The sequence below is a fragment of the Haliotis asinina genome, chromosome 4 (genome assembly GCF_037392515.1).
Source record: "Haliotis asinina isolate JCU_RB_2024 chromosome 4, JCU_Hal_asi_v2, whole genome shotgun sequence".
Classification (NCBI taxonomy): Eukaryota; Metazoa; Mollusca; class Gastropoda; order Lepetellida; family Haliotidae; genus Haliotis; species Haliotis asinina.
The window spans coordinates 8,966,945-8,992,389 of record NC_090283.1 but is presented as its reverse complement, the minus strand read 5'-3'; the positions used below and the strand labels follow the sequence as shown (position 1 = coordinate 8,992,389).

The 25,445-nt window shown below is 43.0% G+C and overlaps 1 protein-coding gene across 1 annotated transcript; it reads left to right on the top strand.

Moving 5' to 3' along the window:
• The first annotated feature begins 357 nt into the window (after positions 1 to 357).
• LOC137282207 (sulfotransferase 1C2-like) lies at positions 358 to 6,611 on the top strand. The gene is made up of 6 exons (XM_067813941.1): positions 358 to 532; positions 1,573 to 1,729; positions 3,067 to 3,248; positions 3,438 to 3,541; positions 4,793 to 4,973; positions 5,891 to 6,611. Exons 1-6 carry the CDS (start codon positions 370 to 372, stop codon positions 5,977 to 5,979), a joined length of 876 nt encoding a protein of 291 aa, XP_067670042.1. The 5' UTR covers positions 358 to 369; the 3' UTR covers positions 5,980 to 6,611.
• The last annotated feature ends 18,834 nt before the right edge of the window (positions 6,612 to 25,445 follow it).

Here is a 25,445-nt window from a genome sequence, read left to right as displayed (position 1 = left end):
ACCTCTTAAAGAAGTTACTGAAAAGGACCATTTTAAAATATGTCTTCCCCGTGAAAGACACTGGAAGGTCATCAAGCCTAGAAACATATGTGTACTGCAACACCAAGCGGAAGAGTGTTTACTTGGTGGTTGAGATCCGGCAATCAAGTGACGGTGTATTGTCCACATTCCCGTTGAGATTGCTCTATTTACCACTATGTGAATACAAAATACGCCTGGCTTGCACTTAGTATACTAACGCGTACATAAACAAAAAAACTATGATGTTTATTGTGCAAATGGTTAATTGTTATCACTCTGCGATTATAATGTATGCATTGAGGTGATCAACAATACTTTCAACGCTTTGATGTGCAGATAATTGTCAAGATGTCGACCCCTGCGGACCGAGGCATGGCAGCCGGGTGGAATGTTAAGCTTGTTATGGTAGATGGTGTCGTTGAGGCAGATCTTTTGACGGACAACTTGAAGACAATGAAATCTCGATCCGTGAGAGATGATGACATCTTTCTGTGTACATATCCAAAGGCAGGTGAGATCATTACAGGGTTACCTTTTATGGCAGACAGATATTCCTACCTAAAAACCGTATGTATGAATGAAACAAAACATAATGTCGAAACAAACAAACAAACAAACAAACAATAAATAAATAAATAAATAGTCAGCGTGTTCCATTTACTGGAAGTCGGTGTTTCTAGGACCATGATGTCATACACAGCGGCATAAACTTGTGGTACATTTTGAAACAGTACTAGCAGATCCCTTAAGGGCGTAATGGGAGAAGTATGCATGTTAAAAACCGCATATGTTGCCTCAGTGGGATTTCTGACGACAATATGTAAAATAACCAGTGAAGCACAGGATCACTGGTTGGGAAAATAGTTACAATAAGGCTGAAGTATTTTGTGTGATTTTTGCCCCGGAAGCCATGCGATACATCACAGATTCCTTGTGAATTTAGCATCGGCAAGGGAAATGCAGTACGATAAATGGCATGTATAGCACAAAATCCAATGTTACAAGGGAGTTTACATTTAGTTAAATTTGGTTTCCACCAGTAACAAGTAAATATTTATTGTTCAGAAATATGTTGGTAATGTTGTAAAACCATTGTCACAAAATGTATACTTTTTGATAAATAATCAGTATTTTGTGGGTGTACCAATGAAAAGAAACATAAAACAATTTAGAAATAAACAAACGAAGAAATAAACAAACAAACAAACGAAACACTAAAAAACAGTCAATGTGATCCGTTTACTGGATCCAGGGAGCTGAAGTCTGTGCTTGTAGTCCTGTGATGTCATACAAGAAGGCAATAACTAGCTAAGTTTAGTAACGTTCCTAGGCGATCGACCTAATGGGAGTAAAGGACGGACTAGTGAGATATGCATGTTAAAAAATGCACAGGTCAAGTGCATGAATCTTGAGTCCCACGGTAATATCCATTTCAGGTCCTTTCTAATTTATCATGTACTAGGAGCACACTAGTAACACTGAGAATGAGATATCTTTTTTATTGCCAAACAGAATTTTCGTTGGCCATCTCTGTTATTACTGACACTCAAGGTACGCACTGGACTTGGGAGATCCTCAACATGATCGTGGCAGGCAAGGCCGAGTACGCCAAACACTGGCAGAACTCAGCTTGGCTGGAATACCGGACTGAGGAAGAACTGGAAGAGCTGACATCGCCAAGGATATTTCACACCCACTTACTGCCAAGGTACTTTATGCGTTTGTCTGAATTATACCCTGTGAGTTATGCTACAGTTATACATTTGCCGTGACAAACGATGTAAGAAATCCCCCGTGAACAAGCAAAACAGAACAAAGGCAAGTCAAGAAATATTCACATTTTGTATTTAGACAAAGAGCAAGATATACAAGGTCACAAGTCAATTTCACAATACTGATTTCAAATACAACACAAAGTGAGACTAAATGTAAGGCAATGGGCCACAAATATAATATAGAAAACTCACCAAAGTCTTAGTGCGAGAGAGAAACAGTTATGCAGAATGTGAACACATCGAGCGGTCTGACAGCATTTCAGGTGTTGGCGGATATTGATGATGACGTATATACTCTAGTAATGTGAATGTGTCCCCGTCTCAACACGGCAACTAGCCTTTATATATGTATCCAGTCCTTTCCCGAAAGTTCATGCACATACGACCATCGCGAACCCCGTGGAGAGATCTAGAATAATGTCTCCCGGAAGTACACAAATAAAAAGCCAAGGGCAGATGATTTCCGGACAGCCATAAAACTGTTGACCATCTATTTTAAATTACTATTCAAAAGGCTAAACATTGTGACTTAATAGTAATTATGACTTAATTAATAACAAAATATGCAGAAAATACATACTCGTAACAGTAAACACCCAAATCACAACCTGCTAACATCTTTTGTGTGTTTTCCATTTACCACAGCAAGTCAAATATCAGAAATATTTTAGTGGGTATTTTGTAAAGATGGGGATATACAACACACTTCCCCAACATGACCCTTGCTTGCAAGCATTTGGTAGATATTGTATATACATGTATATTACTCATATTGACTAATAATTTTTCAATTATGTATTCAAGCACTAAGACCATGTGGGTACTCGGCGTGAGCGACTGAGTGAGTGGGTTCAGCAGTTTCCAAGACTGCACACATTGTACCCATGTGGGGAATCGAACCCGGGTCTTCGGCGAATTCAGCCTGAAGAAAGTATGACATATGACCACAAGTATTTTGGCTTGACTGATCCTCATTCGATAGGTTATATCGTCGGTAGTGCTTTCATGCAGACCAATACGTGTTCCTCATCGTTTACACCAGGTCATGGATTTCTGCTCTTACTGGGAAAGTATAAAAAGGGAAATAAATATGGGAACGTCAGTTCCTGAGATATTTTTCAATATATTGTTCGTTAGATGGTTTTCAACACCAGAACGCATCCTAGCACATGTAACTTAGTAAATGTGCTCTTTGATTCCACGGGTTTCCTCGTTTCATTATCTTAGCATATATTGGAATATGTATACAGAGTGATGCTAACTGTTTTAGACAGATGCCAGAGCTTTTATGGAAACGTGGTTGCAAAGTGGTGTATGTCGAGCGGAACGCTAGAGACTGCGCGGTGTCGTCTTATAACCAGGTCAGCCAACAGATTTGGAAAGATCCAATTCAGCAAATCACGTTCACTGGATCGTGGGACGACTATCTCACTGCCTACCTGGACGGATGTGGTTCGTATGTCTTGATACTGCGCTACTATTGCTCAAAACTGGCAATTTAAAGATAATAACAGAATAATCGTTATCATTGTTTGTTTTCGCTTCGGGAAAACTGTATTAATTAATAGATTTATAACGTAAATGCAGATCTTACATCAGAAATATTTTTCCGTTTGCTAGTCTATCTTATTTATGTTTCAGTACCTTTTGGATCCATATTTGATCACGTTAATGAGTGGGAAAACATTACGACTGTGGACGATGGATTAGATATATGCATAGTGCAATTCGAAGACATGAAACAGGTGATTTGTCTGCAGATTTGTTCAAACCTATGTGAATCAAAAGATTCGAATCTTGCATCTTGCTGTTTTTCCCGCAGGTATCGTCTTAGAAAAGTCGCAGCTGTGTAAATCACCTTCTTAATATTCATAGAGACTACATTTCAACGTTTTGTCAAAATTTATTTGCTGGAATGCAAGGCAAATGTTTTTGTAGACATCGATAGATTTTGCAGATGACACAAGACGTACATATTAAGAGTTATCAGGATCCATTTGCTTTCGCGTGACATCGGTAATCTTCGTGCATTATGCTTGACTCAACGTTATTCGAGATACAGAAATACAAGCACGAAGTAACGAATGAGTTGCCATTGGCAGATGGGTACACTGTAATGAAACTCGCTTGTATGTAAGGTAGAAATAATAGAAGATCGCTTAGCCAATCATAACACAACATTTATGTGTGAGGTAAGATAAATTTGGGTCTCCCATATCTGTTGCAGTGGATCTATTGGATATAAGATCTAATAACAGCTTTTTAATGGGAGTGTGGTGGCACAGATGTGTTGAGTGCTGCAGTAGCAGCAAAATAGGCCATTGTGTTACAAGAGATTCCAGCATGGCTGAGTAAACAACTGAGGATGATGTTTTATTGGCGAGTAGCAAGATGATCATACAACCCAATAATTTCAATTTAAAGTAGTCGTTTGCATGAAAGATAGGCACGAAAGGGTGTGAGAAAAGATTATGTGCTGTTTTTATAAATTAATATATTTAAGAGCTGTTGGTATTGTTTTTACTTTTGATGTCAAAATAGAGCTATTATCCGGTAATCGAGAAGATATTGTTTTGGAGCCAGAGCTAATCAGGAAGTGAAGTGAAGGTCCGGGGTAGAATAGGCCTTCAGCAACCCATACTTGCCATAAATGGCGACTATGCTTGTCCTAAGAGGTCAGTAAAGGACCGGGTGATCAGGCTCGCTGACTTGGTTGACTTGGATTGTCAGGACCAGATTCGACTATAAACAGAACGCCGCCATAGAACTGGAATATTGCTTTGCGTGGCATAAAACTAAACTTGCACATTCACTCAAATGAGGCCACTGAACAGGTGGTGATGTCAGTTTGTTATCCTGTTCCATTTGTATGCATAAAGAGGCACATTGTCAGGCCAAGACTAAATTAGATATATTTATAAACTGGCGTTAGATGTCTGAAAAAGTGCTCAATGCGACGTTGTGTAAGACTCAACAACAGAAGAAATGTGTTGCAGGACTGTGTGGCGGAAATAAGAAGAATGGCTGAATATCTCGATCGTCCCCTTCCTGAAGAAACGTATCAGGATATAGCTGAAGCATGTTCCTTCAATAATCTGAAAGAGGCCAGTGAGAAGGTCAAAGACCAGACATACCATATCCCCTGGGAGGAGGGAACAAGTGGCTATTTCAGAAAAGGTTATTGTCTTCAAATATAAAACAAGATGACTGCAATTCTGCTTACCATCCGATAGTAATATTTCAGACCATTAAGGCAAGGTAAAATGGGTGCTTGTAGGTAAGGGGCAACAGTCTTGACCGGATCTGACTGCCGGTAACGAAACGAAACACATCAGTTGGAAGATATTACATTCGTGACGCTTGTGAATTTGAATAAACTTATGGCAAGGGGGTATGATATATCTCGAGGTAAGGTTAGAGGACATCAGGACACTAATCAAGGATCATGTGCTGCTGAACTCCAGTAAGGTGGCTTAGCTTTAGCTGTTGGGGATCGATAATGTTATTACATGCCAAATTGAGTTGCATGTTCAGAATTGAAAGTGATTACTGTTTAGAATTGAATTGTGTGATACATTGCCAATCTTTTACTGTCCTTCGTGACAAGTATTTACAACATATGCTAAGTTTGTTCTCGTCACTATATGGCAGAAATATTGCCGGTGTGACTTTAAATCTTTAACTCACTCTTATGCTGCTTGGTACAGCAAAACGGAATTGTTCAAAGACAACAACGTGGTTTTCCTAGACATTGTGACGTTGTGTGTAAAAAAAACCAACGTGCGGGTGGATTTACGCCGCTTTTAGCAATATTCCAGCAATATGACGGCGGTGGATACCAGAAATGATCTTTACCTATTGTACCTATGTGAGGAATCGTGCCCACAAAATTAAGAAAAGGAAGCGATAGAATTTTTATACGCGTAAAACTTTGGAGACTTTCATCAGGTGTTTTGTGTCCAATTACGTCAGGTGATGGAGATATGTAATCAATATTGTTGTTTAAAAATAATCCATATATGTACCTTATGATTCATGGAGGTGAATGCATCTGTAGAAGCAAGCATCGGGCATTCTGTATTTGCATGTTTCAGGTATATCAGGTGACTGGAAGAACTGGTTCACAGTTGCACAAAGTGAGGCATTCGATCGAAAACAAGAACTGAAGATGAAGCAAGAGTAAACATGATATGGATCAGAAGTCTTCACTGCCACAATGTCATAAGAGTTTTTGGTTTTAACAAAGCTGTGTAGAGGAATAACCTGTTAGTTCTGCATTTTGTGCGTCATAGGCGTCAATAGTGAATAACTAAAAACTTGGATTTGAACTGACTTCCAGGGAATTCGTATTTCAGGAGCATGCTGTGTTCGGGATTTCTGAATTCCACTCTGAAGGGTGGTATCATATCAAACTCTTTAATGCAAGCTACATGTAGATATAGGGTTAACCTCGTCGTGCAGCGCGTGTGTCGTTACGTAAAGCTGTTCACTGGATTAATGCATGAATCTTACTACGATATGTGTGTGATTAATATATACTGAACAAAGTTAGGGATATTAGTGGCTGATACTTATGACCGATACTTTATCAGCATGTCAATGAATAAATACATCGTTATTCCTAATTTCAAACTTTCCATACATCCCAAACTACGTTTGTCCAGTATATATTTTACAGAGAGCATGCTCTTATAACTGAAGTTCGGTTAAGGAAAACAAATAATGTGACAATGTAACGTACCTGGTGGTTAGTGCTTTGCATTGTTATACCTTTCTAATGTAACAGACAATAAAGTCTGAGCAGACGTAAATACTTCCTCACGATATTGGTCATTTCAGATATACTGTACTTTGCGCTTTGTCAATCGTCTTCCAGCCCGAGTTAACCAGAGCTTAGTGATCATATTTTACATTGTCATTGGAAATTGATCAATATATACAGATGGATTAGGGGACGAGGTTCCAGTTGTATAAATAACACGGAACAGCTACTTGATGGTGAGCTGAGAGCACGCACTTTATTAAGCAAATCCAGGTTTTCCAGTCAGTGTTTTCCAGTTCTATAAATATTATATAAATGTACTGTTACCATACATGAGATAAATTGATTGTACCAGCCATATCAAATAATATCTTTGAATTATGCCTGAATAACACAGAAAGGGAACAGTCACTACAGTTAAACTGCAAAAGATTATTTTCTTCAGAATAAATTGTATGCCTACAAGGCGGACTCATTACAACCAAACTTTAAGATCTACAGTCAATATATACAATATGTACAGCTAACTTACCACTGTGTGGCAATGAGCGGGCAGTTCATAACGTTGCCAGTGTCCAATCAGGATATCCTATCAATGTTGCACAACTATGAACCATGAGGAAATATGGCAATAAATCTATAGGACATAGGTTCATGGATTAGAAGGGAAACTATGACCTTAAAAGCCGCTCTAATATCTGCACATTTAAATGTACTTACATACTAAATATGAATTTCAATAACACACCATAAATTGCAAGTTAATTTGTTGGTTCAGTAGAGAAATATATCTTATCAACGCATTAGCTTAATGCATTTAATTCTTATACAGCTATACACCAGCATATCTATATATACATAAATATGAGAACAAAACACAAACTGACCTCATATATATATAAGCAGAGGTGAAGTCCTCAGCCACTCGGTCCACAAAGAGCCAAACTGTTTGCTGAGCAATGTATTGGACCTCTCACTTGTAACACCATTATCTGACCACTGCTTGATCAAGAAAGTTTAACTGTGGGCAACATGACTTACATAATGGAGAGATAGGGGAAAAAAGGCAGACAATGCAGTGCGCTTGGCATTAGATTGAAGCTGGCTGTTGAGGAGTTAATAGTTATGTAAGTGCTGGGTTGAACCTATTGTAAACTATTCTAATTATGCTACCCGTCAACAGAAGGCAAGTCCTGGGCCGCATAGTTGGGTACTGAGGCTTATTTCGTTCAAATTTGATATGTGGGCGCCAATGTAGCGGCCACAAAATTTCCGAGTTCCGTGCTGGGATTCGAACGACGGACCTTCTGATCCGAAGTCGGACGCCTTGTCCACATGACCAAAGAGGTTAACCCCGTCAGCAAGCTGACAAGGTAAGGATGTCGTCTGTGGGATGACTCCACGCCCTGCTATACAAACACACAGTTCAATTTCACTGAATATGCAGATATTTGCAAAGTAGACTGTTGCCACTTCCATTTGTCTAACTGTGCCATTGTCATTGGATGCAATGGACTTTCACGTGGCTTTCATCTTGCAGTCACGCTGACGGTCCGTCACACCCAAACTTCTCGGATGTATCAGCTATATTCCGTTTTAAGTTAATATGCGGGCAATCAAGGGGCCATGAGTATATTATATTATCTGTCACATAAATGTCGTTTTCTATTGGCTGAGCCATCAATGTACCCCGGACACAAGCGAATAACACTTTCTATTGTCCCCGCTGGAAATGCCGAACTGTGGGAATTCGTTTGCCACGTCGTGTTAGTAGGGTTGTTGCCTAACTCCGACACACCTCATTAAACTCCAATATCCGTGCTTCAAACAGTTCGAAATTAACACTGGGTTGTTCGGTAAGATAAATACTTGTTCACTGGTCCCTCTGGCACAATGTCCGAGTTATGGGGTATAAGTAATGTGAGTGAGTGAGTATAGCTTTACGCCGCACTCAGCAATTTCTTAGCCACATCGCGTCGATTAATTTTCTAAATAATCGAGTCTGGAGAAGACAATCCAGTGATGATCAGATCAGATCAGGCCATGTCAGTAAGTCAGCGAGCCTGACCCCTGATCCTGGTAGTCGCCACGTACGACAAGCATGAGGTACTTAATGAATTCAAACCCGGATCTTCACGGGTAGATAGAATTGAACTATTCCAAAGGTGGAATAATGTCAGAATAACTGGTGTGTCTACCAAAGCTGGAGAGTCAAGGCTGTGGATGTTACTGTCAAATCAGCTGGGGTGAATACGTTCCTCGTACATACTGGCATCAATCAGATAGTCCCAGATTTCCATTAAGCACTCAGTCAAAGATGAGGAAGTAGTATAGAGAATGATAGTCCGAAAACACTTTTCAAAAACCCCTCTAAAAAGCCTCATTTACTAAATGAGGCTTTGGTGGGACCCTTAGCTCTTGCTATTATTGCCCCTACTACAAAGCTATGCCATCACGTTTACCGTGACTTGGCAGGCGGTAACACTGTGCCGTACGGCACGATCAATAATTCTTCTCTTACAAACCCCCTACCCGGCCCACCCCTCAAGTAGTACAAGTTAGGTTCGTCGGCTTTTATATCCACTTTATCTATGTTGTAAGTTTTGACCGACCATATAGGATCGGTGGCTCGCTTACGGTTATCGCCCTTATGTTATGTTTATATCGATGAAACAGTTTAACGTGAACCGCCTACGATCTCTTTGGTGTTCATAATAAAGGCTTGCTGGGCTTTTTGTATTCCCTGTGCTATGTACTTTTTTTTCTCATCCTCGCTGATAGCAGACTTACGAGATTTGGATCGAATATCTTGTTTCATTCCGTTATATTTTTTGAGTTCAGAGAGGATTGAACTAAACTCCTCTTCTGAGATCTTACTGTCAGAGAGTGCCGTGGAAATTCGCTCACTCACTGTGTTCAGCTTTGCTTCGGCCAGAACCCTGATCTCGTCGTGTTTCAATACCTTACGATTAAGTCTGCGTGATACTAACTTAAGCGCCAACCCTACCAACCCTGTCACCCCAGCCGTTATTTCAATACCTAACACTATAGGTGCAGCCACGATGGTGGTTAACAACCCAACGCCTGCCGCCCCTAGTCCCATGCTGGTTGCCATAAGGGTAGTGTCAGCCCCGTCCACGATATTGAAAGCTCTATTGTACTTTTTACATAGTGCTTTCCGCGTGTCACGGTCTTGTTCTAGTTGACGTTTCACATCACATAACTGCCTCAAGCGGAACCCATCTACGGTTTCCAACGTCTTCGCTACTTCCTCTACGACTGGGTACAGGCCCATCCTATAATATATATTTTGAAAGATATTTTAATTGGGGTTCAGTTAATACCCTATTAATGTATTTGAAGTCTACAAGATCTAGATTACCCAGGGTAATAGGTGAGAGGTAAATAAAATTTCCTGTTGTAATAGAAACCCCACGGAGGCTTATTAAGTGGTTTATAGTACCCCCGTTGGTATCCCATTGTATAACAATACGGCAATATTGGTCTAGGTGTTCGTCAAACCATTGTATTGACACCCCGGGTAAAATTTGGTGTACTCGTAGGGTGTTTTTATAAAAGAAGACTTCTATGATGAGTGTGCAAGGGGATGATATGCTAGGAAGATATTCGCTAAATGTTAATTTATTTTCGAAGAAAGTTGATAACCCTTTTTTTTTGTGACCAACATGTGGAAAGTGTGCTAATTCCCTCTCCGGAATGAAATCCCCGACCCAGATGCCGTTGTTCCTAATCTTAGAGATTAATTTATCTTCATCTCCTTCTATTGTGATATAAGGTGAGGTGAGTGTTAAGTTGATCAACCATTTAGGCTCTTTAAAATCTGATAACGACACCCGTTTGTACACGTTGTCTTTGAAGTGTAGGATGTATAATTCATCTTCCTCACCAGGCTGATCGAATCCATCCGTATCTCCCAGGTCGTTAAGCGTAGTGTTGGGATGATGACTGGTCATTATTATACTATTATGATATAATTTCCAACTGGTTTTCTGATAATAATTCAGGGGTTAACTTAATGCCCATGAAGTGTATGTTGTCAGGCAGGAAGATATTGATTAGTGATATCTTATTTTCCACAATCACGTTGACCCCCTGCAGACTGGTCTTGGAGTCGACACCCACCCGCACGTAAACGTTGCAAACTTGAAACTGGTGTCGTTTTACCCACCCGAGTTTGATCCCCTTCACGATCTCGACATCATTCCCCGATGGTTCCCCTAGGTAGACTTTGATGAACAATGTTGAGTTTGCCGGTAGACTCTCTAGTATCTTAACCACGCCTTCGAATTCAGACACCAACTGCAATTTCACGTTTTGCATGGCCGGTTTACTCGATAGCATGTGGGCTGCTATAGTGTTGACTGGGCTGACGACTATACTACGTCTCTGAGTTGGGACGTAAGCCACGAGCAGGGTTCCATTGTTCACGACTTTGTTTAGGTGGTTGTCTTTGTTATCCGTGAACACGTAAGGGGAGACGAGTCTAATATTGAGAAACCATTTGTTATCGGGTAACAACACCCACTTGTCATCTTCGGTGAAGACGAGCATATATGGTTTGTTTTTGACGACGGTAGTGCTCTCAACATCGCCTAAGTCGAACAGTTTACCTCCGAATGATGGGTATATTCTCCAGTTGTCATCACCGGTGTTGACGAGGGCGTACTTAGTGTTGGCTGTTGCCCCTGTGGTATCTATCATATCACTTAGGGCTCCACCGGAGGGGATTTCAACGCGTTTGTAAATGTTGTTTTTCAGTTGCAAGGCGTACGTTTTACCATCTACTCCGGGAGCGTCGAAACCGCGTGTGTCTCCGAGGTCGGAGATCCCGATATTGACACATTTTTTCACTCCGGGTCCTTGTGCGCTGGTCATGTTACGTGAAGCGTTAAGCTGAGGTATCCTATATTTACAGGATTATGATTTATATCTAACACCGATATTGTCAGCTCAGGTATGTTGCCCTGGGTTAATCTCTTATACTGCCGTGGTGAAAACGACTCGGTTCTACCGTCGTTGAATTTCTCAGTTTTCACCGGCACTGCTCTCAATATAGTGGAAGGGTGACCTCCTTGAATGTTGTACGTTGTGCTAACCTGATCGAGATGAATGTACAGCTCTCGGTACGGTACTAGGTCGGGTAACTTCGTGCCTGTGACGGTTGTTGTTGGTTTTATCTCGTCAGGAGACATACCGAGTATCCTCGCTAATGGTCGGCCTAACCTCAAGGAGGTTCTTCCGTTGTTGATTAACACCACTGTACCGTTCGAGTCGTTCATCTTGAGTTCGGCTCCCAGGGGTTTGAAGACCTCGTCGTTTAGAGAGCACACGCTGTAGTAGCCGTCAGTTATCTGGCTGCGAGTTCCACTGACGAACAGCTTATTGTTGCTGATATTAATGTTAGTCCATTGCGGTAGGTAGGTGATATCACAGAGTGCGACTTCGAGTTGACCTGACGTGTTATCGATCGCGTGCGTCAGCTGAACGGCCTCACCGCTAGTTATTCCTGGAAGTGTTATGTACATATTATAATATATGAATTATAAATTATAATATGGATTTAGCACACTTGAAAATCGTGGTGAATGCAGATGGTACTGGGTTTAAAACAACCTTTATTGATATCTTTGAAAAGTATGTCGTGTCCGTTAATAACGCGCAGGCGGTGGTAAACTGGAATCAAAACCCAATGCAGTTTTGGCAGAACCAACTCAACTTTGCTGTGTGGTGTGCGACGACAGGGTCGGGTGTGAAACCAGACTACGGTATAGACGAACTGAGTAAGGCGGTTATTTTGTTTCATATTTATTATCAAACGAGACGAATATTGAAGGAAATAAGTGCTCCTCTTCCCCAAGATAAAGCGTGGAGTATGACGAATAACCCCTATGATAGACGCGCTTATGAACGTGTTTGTGGGGAGTTTGAGATTCCAACGAATAAAGACTTTCGCCTTCCTGGTGTGAACCATGGTCTCGGTATAGTTCTCGTGTACTTCTACAGGTCCGGAAAATATTATGCCGGTTCTAAAGATGGTTCATACAACCCAAACCGGCATACATTTACAGGCCCCACAACGAATGAAAAGATCCATGTCAGCTGTATAAAGCAAACCAGTCCTGATGCAGCCACAGCCTGGACTAAAATGATCTCAAAAACATCGAAAGGATTCACTCGTGCTGGTACAATACGCTTGAACGACTCGATTCGAACGTACGTGTGGGCGCTGTTGGGTGCGCAGTCGATGACGCGTTCTAACATCCTCGGTAAGGGAACTGCTTACGACGCTCAGACACAATTCGTTTCCAACGTTGAGGATGCTATCAATTCTCCAGTTGATCTACCGCGGGCTATCGACCGTTACCAAAACGTGTTAGAATACGCCAGATCGAAAGTCAATTACGTGTTCGGCGTGGGGTTGTACATGGCCCCGAGTGATATGCAACTGAGAATAAAAAAAGTGGTGGGTTATAACAACAAAATAGTCATAGCCACGGCGGACCAAAAGTTGGGTATCAACCCCGATATTAACACCCCACATATCCCACACATCCCACCACGTGAAAAGGGTATAGTGGCGCCACCTCCGGAGCCTAAAATTCATGTGGAGGTACCCCCGGGGGGTGTGGGGGTTTCCACCACCTATCAGCAGCATATTGATAATAAAACAGCCTTAGTGGTTGGTGGGGTAACTTTGGGACTTATTTGGTTAAAGATTTCTTAGCCGCTACGTACACCAGACCCGCCACGGCGACGATGGCTGCCCACAGGTTTTGACTGAGCCACATGGCAGTTTTAGACAGAGCGCTCAACAACCACGAGACGATGCTACCCAGGATGCCGGGAAGGGCTTCGGCGGCTTTACCAGCCAGTTTAGCTAGGCCTTCCCCGAGTTTTTTAATCCAGTCTTTAACACCACCACCACCGCCTGGAGTTCCCCCGCCGCCGGCAGGCCCCACAGGGGTTCCTCCCACCAGTGACACCACCAGGGTTGATATGATTAAACCCAATGCAGTCAGAATGCTGGCGATGGTGATCCCTTGCTCCCGGAATAATATCCGAATCCTGTCTGCTAACGTGGTGTCTCGGTAGAGGACTTGATTGATGGTTTCCCGTATACGGTTGACCTGGGATCGAAGCTTTTCTTTTAAGGAGGATGCTGTCTCCAGCCAGGTCTGCTTTTCATCTTCCAAATTACGTATTCGTTCCTCGATGGTGGCTTTCATAGACTCGTCCTCAGTTTCACCGAGTTTTTTCTTTTCATAGGCGATGTGGTCGTCTATCTCACTCATTTTGGCTGTGCTTTTCGCGAGATGTCCGCGAATGGTTTGCATCGTCAGATCCAACCCCCGCAGTTCCCGAACGGTAAATTCGAGCCCCGGGAATGGTTTGTTCTCGTAGTCGGCCAACACCTTTTTAATATCATAAGTCATGTTTTGATCTGATGTGGCGCCCCTGATGCCTTCCAGATCTTGAACTAACTTCGGAGGATACTGCTTAGGTCGCGCGCCACCGTAATTTGTGAAGCCTAGTTCATCTTGAACAAAGTTAATCTTATATTTACCGGCCAACGTTGATAAAGCAAGCGGTTTTCTCGTTGTTTGATGAAAGAGATCAATCCCCGGGTGAGCCTTCAAACGCAGCGTGCCATTGCTATCGAAGGTAAAATCGGAATAGTTCCTTCCCAACGGTTTGAGTTTGGATTTATTTTCAACTACGTCGTAATAATCGTCGACGGCGCCTTTAAGGAGCTCGTCACCTTGCGAGAATGAGGTCTCCTGGTCATCATCGTATACCTGGGCACTAGCGCCCCGCATATCATCCATAGGTATGTCTTCATCCATTAGTATTAAAAATATATTTCATTTATATAACAATGTACGGTAGAAAATTAGATCCTTTCAGAAAATTGAGAGAGCCATTAGGTGCCAGAGCCGTGCGACAGTCGGTGACCATCACCAACAATCCCAGCAAGATAGACCAGAACCAAACTCTGCTGGTTAGATTTCCAAACCTTGGTGAGAATGACCTCATTGTACCAGGCACTGTTCGACTGGCGTTCAATATCACGTTGACCTCCGACAACGACAAACGCGAGCTAGTGCGGAACGTGGGTCGAGCTATCATCAAGAAAACGACCGTCAAGATCAGCGGTAACGAGGTACTGAGCATCGACGACAGCGACGTGTTTCACTGCTACAAGGATCTCTGGAAAAGCGAGAGAGAACGAGTCAATGATGTGTACCAGGGTATCAGCAAATCAACCCGGGCGCGCATAGGATACGTCTTCACGACAGACCAGCAAGACAAGCTATCGGACGGTGAAAAGGCCATCGCTCTAGCATACGGGAATCGATTCTGCGTGCCGCTCGACTTCGAGTTGCTCACGGGACACGCGCCGTTTTACCAGGCCGCGCTGGGTGATAGGCTCGAATACGAGCTCACGTTTAACGACTATAGCAAAGTAGTGCGTACACCGAACGGTGATGAGGCCAGTTATGCCATAGACAACATCTCTCTGGAGTTCGACATGGTCACTAGCCCGGAGCTGGCCAGGCAGGTTCGAAGCCAGTACTCTGGGAAGATGGCTATCCTATACGATCGCGTACTGAGACATAGATCAGTCGTGCGAGATAAGAGCGACACTGTGTGGAATATCAACCTGAACGTGCCGGCGCGATCGATGAAAGGTATCCTGGTCGTCCCCGTGGAGGATTATGATCCATTCCGGAGGGACAGCGAGAAGTTTTTCAACCCCGAGATTGAAAAGGTGGAAGTGACCATCGAGGGCGTGCCCAACCAGCTGTTCAGTCATGGTATGAGACCACACCAGCAGTGGGATGAGATAAAAAAGCTACCAGTGGGGGACTACATAACAAAGGACCTGGACCTCGGCTCCGTGCAGATCGGTGAATACCTGACCACCAAGTACGCCCTATGGTTGGACATGCGATCCACGGATGATGATAAACTGCACGGTAGCGGGCGTCGTATAGATAACGGCAGCGAAGGGATAACTATCCAGATTACTAAGAAGGCTCAAACCGCTGGTAAGTTGAAATTATATCTGTACGTTATTATGGACGCGCAACTTAATATAGACAATGGGAGATTCGTGCAAGCCATCTACTAGTGGGGGAGACCCCCTGGGGTTACCCACTGACCCACACTGCGCTATCATATGCGGGCAGACTGGCTGTGGGAAGACCGTTTTCGTGTTGGATATGTTAGAGGGTTACTACAAGGATGTGTTCGATAACATTGTTATCATGTGCCCTACTCTGAGCATGAATAAAACGTACGCGCGACCTTGGGTGATGACGGACCCGGACGTACACAAAATCGACCCTGGAACACGCCTGCAGGACTGGTTGAAAGCTCTTCACGAGAAATTTAAAGGGGAACCGACGCTGTTTATACTGGACGACTGCAGCGCTAATCGCGAGATAACAAAAAAGAGAGACATGCTATCGTACCTGGCCTTCTCCGGCCGGCATGCAAATCACAGCGTCTGGGTGCTAACGCAGAAGTTCAACTCGGTGTTGAAAGACCTCAGGGAGCAGATGCGATGGGTGGCCTTATTTCACTGTAAGGACAGGGATTCGTTCGAGGAGTGTTTGAGAGAGAACGATGTGATGAGCAAATTAGAACGGGAACGGGTGAAGAAACAGCTCGCTGAAACTAAACACGCTAAGCTCGTTCTAAAGACCGACCAACCAGTAGCATATATAGTATACTAAAGCTAAGCAAAGCTAAGCAAAAGCTAAGCAAAGCTAAGCAAATGCTAAGCATAGCTATGATATTTGAAGTATTTGTCGTGTGCAACTTAACCTTCATTTCTCTGTGTTTTGTTTGTATCGGGTATTATATAGTTAAAACTAAATCTTACTTGTTATATTATAAGATGGAGTGTGAGGAATTGCTCGAACAATTGTCGCCCGCAGGCCCCACTGATGACAAGCGAGAGAAACTGGTGGCGTTGGCTGTTGGCGGCAAAGCCAAACATTACTTTGGAGACTACACCCCGGATAAAATTAACAAAATGTCAGCCGAAGAAATCGATAAGCTGTACGCTAGATACGAGTCCCGGCTCGGAGCAGAAATGACAAAGACAATAGGATCGGCTATGACCCAGATATACACCGGTATTGTATCACAATTCCTTCCCATTCCACCAGAGCGCCGACTTTACCTGTGGGAGGACCTCGAGAAAGACCCTTTTATCGAACACGCCGTGAGCTCTATCAGCTGCGGGCTGTACCACAAATATGGTATGTTGTTGGCTCCAGTGACGGCGGCGATTATCACGGCAAAACATTGCCAATTTGAGAGAAAGAATAATAATAATAGTATAGATGGATGCTGCACAGGAGGAGACCCCAGTGGATTCACAGGAACCAGTGACGGTGGAGACCCCAGTGGTGGTACCCCCCACAGTAACCAGACAGAAGAATCCTAAGAGAGTAGCTGCCGGTAAAAAACGGTGGTGTAACCAACATAAAGTGACCAATCCAACCCGACTGTTGTTGGCTGTAGGCGTAACTGCTGCCGTGGTTATAACATGGTTATACACCTCCCACAGTGAGCCACAACCCAACAGTGAGGTAACCCCCAACAGTGGGGGTATGGGGGTATCCCCCATGGTAGACCCGCATATCATGTTATAATTTAAAATATTTTATATCATATACATAATGTCTGAGGGGAAAACGTTCGTCAACGACGCATACCACGCCACAGTGGTAGCCAGTCTAGCAGTAGGGTACGCTCGGTTGACTAAAATGGTGCTTAAACAACCAACTATCAAGCTAGATTTCAACCTGCAGGATATGGGTATGCTCATAATGAACCTTGGTATGGCGATGGCCACAAAAGACATCCTAGTAAAACAAGGAATAATACCTGATAATATAATGAAATAAATATAGGGATGGCCACGATAGCTATGATGGTCGGTGGGGCGTTAGTGAATGCCCTGGCATTTTCCGGGAGTAATTACCTCTTCTCGAAACTACGAGATGATCACGCGGCTGAAATACAGGAAGAAAGGAAGCGACACGATCTCGCTACTGAGAAATTACAAAGAGCACAGGCCGAGTACGCTAAAAAACGCCTCCAGAGGATCGATTTTATTAACGAACAACTCACGCGTGAAAACCATGCCGTTCAAACATTCAACGATGTTGATGAAGCAATGAAAGAATACTATCTATTAACTGGTAAACAATTGGAACCGCTCAATAAACCCACACTCGCTCAGTACTACACACCATCCAAGGGACAAATGAATCGTGAACTGGGCTTCATAGTGTTGGGTATAGCAGCTACTGCGTTGGTTGCGAAGCAATTAAACTAAAATACCTATATAAGTAAACATGAGACCCGCTCCATACCGATGCGAATATATACTTATGGGGAAGACCGAGGCCTGTGGTAGGAAATGCAGGAATCAGGGGTTCTGTTGTTTCCATATGGGAAGTCCTAACTACACGTGTTCTGTGTGTGGTATCGGGGTTAAAGGGCACTACTGTCTATGTAAAGCTCACGGAGCGAACGTAGTCAGACATCAACTCATATACGAGAATAAAAAAGGCTACATAAAAGAACGTAGGCGACTGCTCAAGATAGACTCCAATTAGAGATTATACACACCTATGTATAGCTATGTCTGTGGAAAACATATTCAAATATGAACTGGCTTTATGGGGCAGCTTCAGATTTAAGATAATAGTGGACGTGGTATGGATTAAAGAGGGTGTTAAGTATACTCACCCCTTCGAATGGGAGCGGGATATCGCGTCTCAATACCATATAGAACGTTTTTCGAGTATAAGTGAATACAAGGAATACTATACCCAAGGCGAGTACTGGATTGAAACAGCCACACTATATATTTTACCAGGTACGTGGGACGATTTGACAGAATGTCTAGAATTGTACCCGGCCACCAGAAAATATTTTTTAAGAGTTACCTCCCCTTTACTGCCGACCAATTAGACATTGATTCTCTTAGGTGTAAACACTATGGCTACTGTGCGCGAGCTCAAGCGGGCCGCAAAGCAGAGAGGTGTTATCGGGTATTCTAGAATGCGGAAGCCAGCATTGTTGAGATTACTAGGTTTAGAAGTCCCTCCTACGGTAAAACAGTTAAAAGCTCAAGCGAAACAGCTTGGATACACGGGTTATTCAAAACTGGGGAAAGCCGGGTTAACCGCATTGTTATCACATGCCCCAGTAGCACGTCCAACTGTAAAACAACTGAAAGCCGAGGCACACGATTTGGGTTTAGGCGGGTATTCTCGTATGAGAAAACCACAGCTTGTAGAATTATTACGACAGAATAGAGCTATTGACCTACAGTTTGTGCGCACTGAGCACGCCGTAGGCAATTATTTGAGAGGTTGGCGCATGCACATTGATAGAAACATAGACATTACAGATATTAAGCCTCTGATAGCTGATAAGGTCAACCAGGAACTAAATAATCTAGGAAGTATCAAGTTTCAGATCACAGTGAAAATGTCGCTCGATAAGCAGGTTGGGAGTACCACTGAGTATGTTCAACCTTACTTCCGAGGTAAACAAGAGGTCGTCACACATGCAGAGACCATTGACACATCAATCGATAATAGTTTTCAGCAGATACGAGAATACCTAGAACGCTACACGCACATGGGGTCCGGGTGGGCTGTAGATAAAATCGATAACGTCTATCTAGACATAGCTAAATACGTGCCGTTCAGAGGCGGGTCATACCTAGCCTTGCCTCCCTACTATAAGAACAAACAAGCCATAGTAAACGTTAAGAATAGAGGAAACGATTGCCTGAGGTTATCTATCAGGTCAGCCTTATTTCCAGCTGCCACTAATCCGAACAGGCCTTCTAATTATCCTCAGGATGATGGACTCAACTGGGATGGTATAGATGAACCCACCCCAATATCCCAGATCACTAAAGTAGAAAAACAGAATAATCTGGCTATAAATGTCTTTGGGCACGAAGGTAATACAACAATAATACACAGGGTCAGCCCGGTGAAGGATTGTCAAGTTATTAATTTATTCATGATTCAAAAAGGTGAAACGTATCACTACACGTGGATAAAACATCTCAGCCGGTTGTTGCACGACCAGTCGAAACACGTTGGGGAAAAACACTTTTGTGTACGATGCCTACACTGTTTCAGTCGGGCCGATTTATTAGAATCCCACCTGGAGGATTGCCAAGGTGTTGGGCAGACGGCCATACGAGTCGACATGCCTAAGGAAGGTGAAAATATCCTAAAATTCGACAATCACAAGAATCAAATGTCTGTGCCTTATATCATATACGCCGACTTCGAAGCCTTAGTTGTAGGGGAATCATCCACTAGTGGGAGTTTCACACACAAAACACAAGAGCATAAAGCCTGTTCGTTTGGATACATTGTCGTCCGTTGTGACGGGGAAACGAAAGCTCCTGTAGTGTATAGGGGTCCTGACGCGGCTGAAAGGTTTCTAAAGTGCTTGCAGGAGGAAGAAAAAATTATTAGGAATGCATTGTATAGAATCGCTCCCATGCGTATGACCAGAGCCGACAAGATAGCTCACACCAGTAGCACTAACTGTCATGTGTGCGACTCGCCACTTAACGGTGATTCGGTGAGAGATCACTGCCACATAACTGGTAAGTATAGAGGCGCCGCTCACAACGCGTGCAACCTCAAGCTTAAAATCAATCCTAAGACAATAAACATTCCCGTTGTCTTTCACAACTTGAGAGGATACGACTCTCACTTGATCATGCAGGCCATCGCGAAAATCGATGGTAATATAACGTGCATCCCCAACAACATGGAGAGATACATCTCCTTCAGCTTAAACGGACTTAGGTTCATTGACTCGTTTCAATTCCTCCTGTCGTCACTCGACAGTCTGGTCAAGGCCAACAATACCTTCCCTATCACAGATCGATACACAGACGCCGAGACTAGACACCTGCTCATGAGGAAGGGCGTATACCCATATGAGTACATGGATAGTTGGACAAAGTTCACAGAGACCAGACTACCTCCTATCGACTGCTTTTATAGCAAGCTGAATGAAGCGTCCGTCTCACGAGACGATTACTCACACGCGATTAACGTATGGAATAAACTGGGTTGTAAGAACCTTGGCGATTATCATGACCTGTACTTGAGGACAGATGTACTGCTGTTAGCCGACGTGTTCGAGACGTTTCGGCAAACATGTTTCAAGCAGTATAAACTCGACCCCGCATGGTATTACACCAGCCCAGGTCTGTCGTGGGATGCCTTGCTTAAAAAGACAGGAGTTAATTTGGAATTGCTCACAGATTATGACATGCACCTATTCATTGAGAAAGGCTTGCGAGGTGGGATTTCCATGGCATCCAAACGATACGCGAAAGCAAATAATCAATACGTGAAAGGTTACGATCCTAACAAACCAACCAATCACATTCTCTACCTCGACGCAAATAACCTGTACGGCTGGGCCATGAGCCAGTATCTACCTACAGGAGGATTCGAATGGGTACCCCACGTTGATGTTATGGGCATTGCACCAGATTCGAACAAAGGGTATATCCTCGAAGTTGACTTAGAGTATCCCAAGGAATTACACACATCGCACAACAGCTATCCCCTTGCACCCGAACGTATGAAAGTTAACACAGACTGGATGTCTGAGTACCAACATAACTTGTCAGGTGGTCGTGTGGCGGACGTTGAAAAACTCGTGCCTAACTTAATGAATAAGACCAAGTACATAGTTCACTATCGCAACCTACAGCTGTACCTGTCATTGGGTATGAGGCTGACCAAAATACACAGGGTGCTCATGTTCGACCAGAGTCCATGGATGGAGCCCTACATCAGAATGAACACAGACCTACGAAAAAAAGCCACCAGTGATTTTGAGAAAAATCTCTACAAGCTCATGAACAACTCGGTGTTTGGTAAGACTATGGAAAACCTTAGGAAACGCGTAACCGTGAAACTGGTTAGATCTAGTGAGGAAGACAAGCTCAGGAAATTGATAGCCAGTCCGGCATTCAACCGTAATAAAATATTCACAGACGACCTAGTTGCCATACACATGAAGAAAAGCCACATAAAATTCAACCGACCTGTTTACGTTGGGATGAGCATCCTCGATTTATCCAAACACCTGATGTACGACTTTTACTACAACGAGCTTAAGAAACAGTACGGCGACAGGTGCGAAGTGCTGTACACTGACACGGATTCCCTGCTGATAGAGATTCGAACCGAGGACGTGTACGAGGACATGAAAAAACACATCGATTTATACGACACCAGCGACTATCCTAAGACCCATACCATGCACAGCACGGTAAATAAAAAGGTCCTAGGTAAGATGAAGGACGAGTGTGCTGGCACGCCAATAGCTGAGTACATAGGTTTAAGGCCTAAGATGTATTCCATATTGAAAACCGACAATAGTGAGATCCGAAAAGCTAAAGGGGTTAAGAAGTATGTGGTGAAACAACACATCAAACACGCCAGATTCAAGGAGGCCCTGTTCAAGACCCGTACCTTTAGGCATAAGATGAACACGCTTAGAAGTGATGGACATAAGATATACGGACTGACTATAAACAAGACGTCCCTATCGCCTATGGACACGAAACGTTGGATAGCTATTGATGGTATAAACACATACGCGTATGGACATGAAAAAATTTGAGGCTATTTATTACAGCCCGCGTGGATATTGGAAAGGAGCTAGCGCAGTAGATAAGCTAGCTAAAATGGCACGAGTATCACCAGAGAAAGCCAAAGCGTGGCTTGAAAAACAAGCCCTGTGGCAGATCTATTTGCCGGCGCCACGCTACGTACCTAGAAGGAGTTTCGGAATTAACATACCTAATAGCATTCACCAGGCAGACCTACTGTTCCTACCTCATGATAAGAGGTACAAGTATGCCTTAACCGTAGTGGACGTAGCCAGTCGTTACAAGGAAGCCGAACCCTTGACCACGAAAGATTCAGCCAAAGTAGCCAAAGGATTAGAACGCATATACAAACGCAGCCCGCTGACTTGGCCAACAGAGTTGCAAGTTGATCCCGGACGGGAGTTCATGGGTGCCGTTTCACAACTGCTAGCCAAACACGATACAAAGGTCAGACGTGGCACGGCCGGAGCCCATCGCAGCCAAGCTATAGTTGAGAGATTTAATAGGACTTTGGCTGAGCGTTTGTTCGGTCATCAATATGCTAGGGAAATGACAACCACTGGAAAACGATCGACCGAATGGGTAGCGAGGTTACCCGAGGTGGTGTCGGCAATCAACCATGAAGTAACCCGGCTCACTGGTAAGAAACCGGCAGACGCTATCAAACTAAAATCAGTGTTAGCAGAGTCGTCTGCTCCATTGCGTGGAAAGGAGAAACAGATACCAGATAGGGCCTTAGTTAGGTATCTATACCAGCCGGGGGAACACGAGGGCGATAGCCGTAAGCGAGCCACCGATCCTATATGGTCAGTCAAAACTTACAACATAGATAAAGTGGATATAAAAGCCGACGAACCTAACTTGTACTACTTGAGGGGTGGGCCGGGTAGGGGGTTTGTAAGAGAAGAATTATTGATCGTACCGTACGGCACAGTGTTACCGCCTGCCAAGTCACGGTAAACGTGATGGCATAGCTTTGTAGTAGGGGCAATAATAGCAAGAGCTAAGGGTCCCACCAAAGCCTCATTTAGTAAATGAGGCTTTTTAGAGGGGTTTTTGAAAAGTGTTTTCGGACTATCATTCTCTATACTACTGAGGAATATGCTAGACAGTTTACTACAGAGCGAGATCCGTTCGTCAAAAGATCTAAGTGAGAGAGCGTTTATGTCGAGGAAGACGCCACCGGCCCATTATACGTGTAAGTTAGTTCTACAATACGTTGACAAAACGCCACGATATTCATATACAGGTCTTTAATGCATTGATAACATCAACATAATGCAAAATATTTATTTCGTTTCCTCTGAGTCAAAATATATGTTTAGCACGATTGTTTATGATTGCGTTTTTTATGTAAATAATGGGTTTGTTGCAAGATTAAAAGACATAACAAAATTCTAAGCTGAAAGATAAAATTAACCAGGGCGTTACAAAAACACAAACATCTTGGCGAAATAAAAACAAAATGGAGACACGTCATCATCAGGGTCAGTAATGCGGGATTAGTTTCATGACAAGGGAACTAAATTAGCCACAAACTAACGTTACAAAAATACTATAGTTAAACATGTGGAGGATCAAATTTGACTTTGAACGTTTTTTGGACTTACCCTCTCAGGATGACAATAATTACACGGTAGTTTAACCTCCCTTGAGTATACCGCCACTAACAATTTGAGTGAGTCTGACCACCCAATCCCGTCAGTCTCTTGTGGCAACCATAGTTTGCATAACACTTCCTCTATAGACCTATTCACGCGTCCACTATTAAGAAACAAACGTTCACAGAAGCCCTTGCACATCACATGCTTCCGATTAAGGACCGAAGAGGGAGTTATTCAAGCACGACGGAGCTACCTGACATACAGCAGGCGTCAGCTGTTATAATTATGTCGGTGAACTTCATTTCGGCATGACCTGACATTCGACAATGGCACGTGTGTGCTTTAAACTGTATGATTGTTATATATTTCTAAAGGAACAATTAAAGTGCAAATACTTGTTTGCGGAAGAAATCGTACCATTAAAGGGGCACTGATGCGGAGCGAATAATGTTTCTCACCAACGGTCTAATTACGAAACCAAGCTGCAAATTGGTCAGCGCCAGCTCCCTCGACCGTAACAGACAAAGGGGCTGGGCTCCTGTCCACATTAGCAGAATTTCTTTACCCTAAAAAGTGAGGAGGCCGGGTGCCCATCACATGCCGTTATTTAGACAAAATATCCATGGTATTCCTTATCTGATTGTAACACAATATCCCAGCAGTGTAGTTTTTTTCTGATGCCTGGATGGTATAGTGACTGATCCAATTTGATTCTATTTCTGTGGTTTTACCTCGATATTCAATCATGTCATGTAAAAATGCGATGTTTATATACACGTAGCAAGCCATTTGTTTCATTTTAAGATGGTATAGTGACTGATCCAATTTGATTCTATTTCTGTGGTTTTACCTCGATATTCAATCATGTCATGTAAAAATGCGATGTCTATATACACGTAGCAAGCCATTTGTTTCATTTTAAGTCCAAAAGATTGCAAAGCTTTATATTTAGATAGCTTTGAGGGTTGGGCCAGCTGTCGTACCAAGCATCATACGTAAAATTTGGTAGCCACGATCGTCCCTGATTTATTACTTATGATAATAAAAAAACACACAGTTTGTTTATCGTAAACTGATAACAACGACTTTGAGTTACCAAAACAAACATCGATCAAAGGATTAACCGATAACGGACTGATTGATTAATTACTTCCACAGCTGATTTGTCAAAAAGGCTGTGTTTATGAGTATAGATTTACGTAATCTATACTGAGTACACCCTGTCGTAAAGTAAAAGTGTAAAACAACATCCTTCCTACAAATAATTAACCGCCACTGCCTTGATTGATTGATTGTTGCTCATTACTGGCTAACTAATGGCGGACATCATACAGTTAGTTGCCAGGTGTGCTGTCCTGGGTGATCAGTGAGGTTATGAGGTTATACACCAGTGTGAAATATTCTCAAACGATGTGTCACTTTTTCGCATTGTAGACTGTTGAAAGTGACAAGTGGATTATTTAGCGGCTGCAGGTGAATACAATATCGTTCTTTTATGTGGATATTGATAGATACATTCCTGAACGAGGTAACAGTCTGACATTGTTGCTATAACTTTCGTC